This window comes from Malaclemys terrapin, chromosome 21, assembly GCF_027887155.1.
Source record: "Malaclemys terrapin pileata isolate rMalTer1 chromosome 21, rMalTer1.hap1, whole genome shotgun sequence".
Lineage (NCBI taxonomy): Eukaryota > Metazoa > Chordata > Testudines > Emydidae > Malaclemys > Malaclemys terrapin.
The window spans coordinates 4,691,832-4,697,831 of NC_071525.1; the positions used below are offsets into that span (position 1 = coordinate 4,691,832).

The window sequence follows — 6,000 nt, forward strand, 5'->3', positions numbered from 1 at the left end:
TAGCAGGGACAGAATGTTGGGATCAAAGGCCTCTGTGGTAGCGGGGACAGAATGTTGGGATCAAAGGGTTCCGTGGTAGCTGGGGATGGAATGTCAGGATCAGAGGGTTCCATGGTAGCTGGGGATGGAATGTCAGGATCAGAGGGTTCCATGGTAGCTGGGGATGGAATGTCGGGATCAGAGGGTTCCATGGTAGCTGGGGATGGAATGTTGGGATGAGAGGGTTCCGTGGTAGCGGGGACGGAACGTCGGGATGAGAGGGTTCCGTGGCAGCTGGGAAAGAACAGATAGGAAAAGACAGTTCTGACTGATAGCTGGGAATGGGCATCTGGAGTGAGAAGGAAAAGTGTGAATTAAGTGTGGTGAGAGCCCTGTCTATACTACAGCATCCATTTCCAGAGCTGCGCGGGTGGTTAATTATGGCTGTGCAGTCTGCTGTTGTGGGCAAGGCCTAGGGATATCAGCAAGGGATAGCATTTTATTATTATTCAAGATCCACCCCGTAGGTTTGCTGAGATGGCAACAAAAACACAGAGAGAAATACAAGTTGCCCTTTTAGGACATGTCTACCATAGCAAAATTGGTACCCGTATTTCAGTAACGGCAACAATGGGGCAGTTGGCCTGGGGCTGATCAGTATGTAAAGGCAAGGGCCCAGCTGTTTCTTCTAATGTGTGTATCTATCTAGGGTACTTATATGGCCCATTGGCCCCATTGCCTTAGTATGTGAGTCCCTCCCAAGTTATAGTGTATTTATCCTGTAAATAACCCCCGTAAGGCAGGGCAGGGCAGTTGTCCCCATTTTTTACACAGGGGGAACTGAGGCATAGAAAGATTAAATGATTTGCCCAAGGTCACACAGGAAGTCTATGGCAGAGCAGGGAATCCCCGAGTCCCACTCTAATTAGCTCTAAAGGGAGGGTTGAAAGGCTCCTCCCACATACCCACACTAGTTTGCTGGTGTAGAGGAACTATAAAAAGCCCCGCTGTGAGGTGCTCCTGGGAAGGCTAATGTAGAAGGAGGGTGATGGTAGTGTTTTGATAGAAAATGAATCTCTTAATGTAAGTAGCAGTGTGAAAGTGACTTAATTAGTTATTTGATTCTTGATTTTAGGGGGTACCTGTGCTACAAATGTAGTTATATTGTGGGTACAATGTTGTTAAAGCAGAGTTTGTGTGAAGTTAGTTCCCCTTCTCTCCCCACCCCAATCCCCTGATATTCAGCACTCTCAACTGGGGGCAGACTTTGTCAAAGTGACTAGCTTTGGCTGGGATACTCATAGCTGGACTTATTTAAGTCATAAAGTCTTTGAGGTGCTATAGCATCGATCCTGCTCCATGATTAGAGCTCTGAGGTGTTACTGTAACGTGTCTGCCTGTGTCCAGCCCAGCTGAGCTCTTCTAGTCTTTTAAAAAAGAATAAAGTCCCCATTTGGGTATAAAATGGGATGTGTGTGCCTCTGGAAACCTGAAGAAGGGCCACTGCATTTTTATTGTCCCCCCTTGATCACAGTGGTGGAGTGAAAACTGCTGTATCTCTACGTTTGGCAAGAAATGTGACTGGCAGTAACCTGCTGTCTCATAGACTGACAGGTGCCCTTGCGTAGATCCAGAATTCTCTGCTGTTAAAAGGTGCAGTGCTAAGAAGACAAAAGTTTCCCAGTTAACTCATCCAGCCACCTAGACTTTTCTTCCACTGGTCCCAGAGGATTTTGGGGTACCTGGGGTAGTAGTGGGGAAAATTATAAACTGATGGGACAGCAGTAGGGAAAATGGCATGGATGAGGCAGCAGTGTTACCCCCCCAAATGATTGAAATCATGAGTGAGCCCCCCCAAAAGCCATGAGATTGGCTTAAGGACAAGCTCTTCCAAAAATAACATGTATTTACTTCTTTTTTCTGAGTCTTTAGATGTCATGCTTGTAAGCTTTTCTTTGCAACTGCAATGTTACCAAACTAGATTTTTTTTTTTTAAATCATAAGTCTTGCCATATTTGGAGTCTGACTTAAAGTGCAAGCTCCTGGAGTCACGTGAGAATCACACATAGACATGGATCTCATGGTTTTGGGGAAAAAAAACTTGAAAATGTGACCTGGGTGTTCCTAAAGGCTCAAAACACAGAAAGCAAATAAAAAGAACCCAACATCTATTATAACTTCTCAGGGTCTGGCCCATGAGTTTCTTTCTTTCTTTTTCTTTTTTTAAATGCTTGGGATTTGCTACGCTGCAAACATGAAGGCTAGAAACTTTGTTTTAACAAAAGCTGAGATTCACCTGACTCCAGGAGCTGGGGATGGTGGTGGTGGTTTTTTAAACCCCAAATAGTGTGAGTTGCCTCCATGATCACGTGGAGTGTTTGTAGCTTGTATGTCAGTAAATGCTATGTTTGTTTCCTGTAGTGAGATTACAGGAGATCACATACTGCTGTGCGAACTGCTAAGGATTGGGCTCCTTTGGTGTATAGCACGAGCTGTATGTGTGTAACGTACAGAGAAATTACACAGCAATCTGTGTGAATGAAATGCCATGTCCTTCCACCTGGGCCTGACTATGCAAAGTCCTGGCCAGGAACTACAACTCCCAGCATGCTCTGGGCTGCGGTCCCCGGCATGGGTTGATCAGCTGATGGGGAAGTAGGAGCTCTGAGCTGTGTGTTTCCACCACCACAGGGAGGAGAGAGGGTCTGTTGCGACCATGTTGCGCCCCAAGGCCCTTACCCAGGTCCTGAGCCAGGCCAACACTGGAGGGGTCCAGAGCACCCTGTGAGTATAAAGGTGTTTGGGGGAGGAGTTAGGGTGGCTGGGTATGGGTCAGGGAGCCTTCACCCTAAAATATTGTGGCCAGATCAGTGGTCCCATTAAGGATTAGTGCCCCCTCCGGGTGCAAATGGTCTTCCCCATCTTCCTTCCCCCCGCGCGCGCGCACACACACACACACACACACACACACAAAAACACACACACACAAAAACACACTCGGTGCCCAGGTAGGAACAGGGACATCTCAGTGTTCATCTCGTCCCCCCCCACCACACACACACACACACACACACACACACACACACACAAGGAATTGTGCAATACAACCTACCTGAAAGCAGTGGGGAGGAGGGGGCAGCCCAGTGTACCCCAATAAGGAATACTCCTCCCCCACTAAAAGGCATTGTGGGGAGGTGACTTGGAGAACACATTAGTAAAGTATTCTCCTTGTTGAGGGACACCGTTGCCGCGCACTTCGGTATCACCGCATGACCGTCCTCAGTGCTCCTTGCTTAGGCCAGCCATGCGGGGAGTTTGCATGAGGGCAGCTACACCAGTGCAAAGAAATGGGAGTGGGTAACAGTGGGATCTGTGTAGATATGGTGTTTAATACACCCCTTCCCACTGTAGTCAGGGGTGGAGTTTGAGAGCGGGCAGAGCTCCAGCCACATGAGAACTGGGGGTGGGAAATCCTGAGCTTGCACAACTGCTGTGGCTGAATCCAGAGAAATATCCACTAGATGGTAAAAAAATTGGGGAGGGGGGGTCCATTCCCCCTTAACTCCTTCTTCCTAGTAGCTGCACCCATGGAAAAAGAGCACCCCTGCTAGGGAGGAAGGATGGTCTGGTGGATAAAGGAGAAGCTCTGCCACTGCCTCACCGTCTGACCTTGGGCATGTCACTTCACCTTGAGCCTCGGATTCCTTCTCAGTAAAAGGAGGGTGAGACCTGTGTCAGGAGGGTCAGTGCATGATCTGTCTGATCGGGTACTAAGGCGATGGAGCATCATAGAAACCCCTATGAATAAAGCCCATGCCTAAGCAGACGTGGTGTAAAGCCCTGTGGGCGTTTGGCTCAAATTCTCCTCCTCTCTCCTTCGTAGGCTTCTGAACAATGAGGGGTCTCTGCTCGCGTATTCTGGCTATGGAGACACAGATGCCAGGGTCACTGCGGCCATTGCCAGTAACATTTGGGTGGCCTATGACAAGAACGGTCACCAGGCTTTCAACGAGGATAATCTGAAATTCATCCTTATGGACTGCATGGTACATTGGGGCAGGGAGGGGAGGAATGGGGCAAGGGCTGAATTCCCATAAAGAAGGCTGAGTTTCTCTGCAGGAGGGGAGCTGCAGGTCTCTACTCTTCCCAGTTTAACCCATAGATCCCTGAAACAAGTGTGGAATTAGAACACAAGACTACAGACTCCTGTTCCCAGCTCTGCCACCGACTCACATTGGGCAACTGCCGCTTTCTGCCTCAGTTTCCCCAGGTGTAAAACAAGGCTAATAGCTGCTTCATGGGGTGGAGTGGAGGTTGAAATTAAGTGCTCCGAGATCCTATAATGGAACGTGCTATAAGAATGCAAGTTATCGAAAGCCAAAACTTTAAGAAGGTTGCCATGCCCCTCTCCCCACCCCCACACAGTTGAAAGGGCTTATTTCAGAGCAAATGCCTTGCTTTTTAAGAATGATCTAGACTTTCAAGTGTGACTGGACAGTCCGATTGGATAACATTGTACAGTTGTTTTGACCACCGTGTGCAGGGCAGTAGGAATGTGGTACCTAGCTCTGAAGCAGAACACTGGCATCAGTAGATCTCTCAGCCATTCACAGTCTCCAGTCTTACAGAGGGTTTCCGAGGTCACCCAGTAGGCCAGTGGCAGAACTGGGAAGAGAATCCAGGTCCCCAGTAGCTTGACTCTAAAAGCAGAAGGTCAAAATGGCTATTCTAGGGTACCTATGGACCCTGGGACATGGGGTGTGAGGGCAGAATTCTGCAAACCTATCAATCAAATGCATTTTTCTTCCCCCTTTGCAGGAGGGCCGTGTTGCTATCACCCGGGTGGCGAATCTCTTGCTGTGCATGTATGCAAAAGAGACCGTTGGATTTGGGATGCTGAAAGCCAAGGTGATGCTGCGCTGACTGATCTCATCTGAGGGGAGGGCAGGGGCTGCTGGTAGCCGGCTGTGTAGCTGCGGTTTGAAAAGTGGATTAGTGAGCTCTGCATAGGATGAGCGGATTTCTAACTGATGTTGGGGGAAGGGGGGGGGGAACCTAGGTGAAGTTTTGGGGAACCAAAGGGCCTCATTCTCACTTTACCCAAAGGCCCCTTAACCCCAATCTAGCAAAGGGGGAGCCTAAAATTGGGAACAAGTTGCACTTACATTTTAAGGCCTCTGTAAACTACCAGAGCTTAGTGAATGTGGGATCCGTGGTGTATCGCATAGATTTTATAACCGCCTACAAAATCCGTGTGGTAGGGTCTGGGTTGTCTTTTGTGTCTGTACAGCACCTAGGACAACAGTCCCAATTCTGGGCCACTGTACCCCCAGGCAGGCTGTTTGCCTCAGTTTCCCCACTGTAAAATTGGGATGATATTTCCTTACCTCTGAGCAGTTCGGCTGTAGTCAAGGCTGAGTGTGGCTTATTACCCATTCACTAATGCTCATCTCACTGTGCTGTGTAATAATCCGTTCCCAGGCCCAGGCCCTTGTCCAGTATCTGGAAGAACCGCTCACGCAAGTGGCAGCATCCTGAACAAACTACGGCGGGGCAGAGCGGAGGATGAATGAGGCCGCCGCAGCTCAAGGGCAAAGAACCCTTCCCCCAAAAGCTCTTATAACGGAGAACCGGTGAAGTGGGCACGTGAATGGTTCCATGGCATTGGCATCACACTGAAAACCAGCTGACAGCAGTGGAGGGCACCTGGGGCCTTTTTTTATATATCGTTAAAAAGAAAAATAAAACTGAGTATTTAACACTTGAATCCCGTCTCGCCTCTTTCAGATGAGGAAGGGGCTGGGGCTTTCATCCTAGGGCTCTTCTACACTTGAAACGCTACAGCTGCGCCATTGCAGTGTAGACACAATGTACGCCGATGGGCAGGATTCTCCTGTCGTCATAGCGTTCTTTGGTCGACCTAGCGCTGTCTACACCAGCGGTTGGGTTGGCTTAATTACGTCACTCAGGGGTGCAGCTGGGTTGACCTACGTTTTTTGTGTAGACCAGGCTCAAGAGGTT

At 49.0% G+C, this 6,000-nt stretch overlaps 1 protein-coding gene across 1 annotated transcript; it reads left to right on the plus strand.

Moving 5' to 3' along the window:
- The first annotated feature begins 2,637 nt into the window (after window positions 1–2,637).
- On the plus strand, window positions 2,638–5,746 carry LAMTOR2 (late endosomal/lysosomal adaptor, MAPK and MTOR activator 2). The gene is made up of 4 exons (XM_054010812.1): window positions 2,638–2,763; window positions 3,863–4,025; window positions 4,798–4,887; window positions 5,461–5,746. The coding sequence occupies exons 1-4, from the start codon at window positions 2,696–2,698 to the stop codon at window positions 5,515–5,517; spliced, it is 378 nt and encodes a 125-aa protein (XP_053866787.1). The 5' UTR covers window positions 2,638–2,695; the 3' UTR covers window positions 5,518–5,746.
- Window positions 5,747–6,000: the final 254 nt, after the last annotated feature.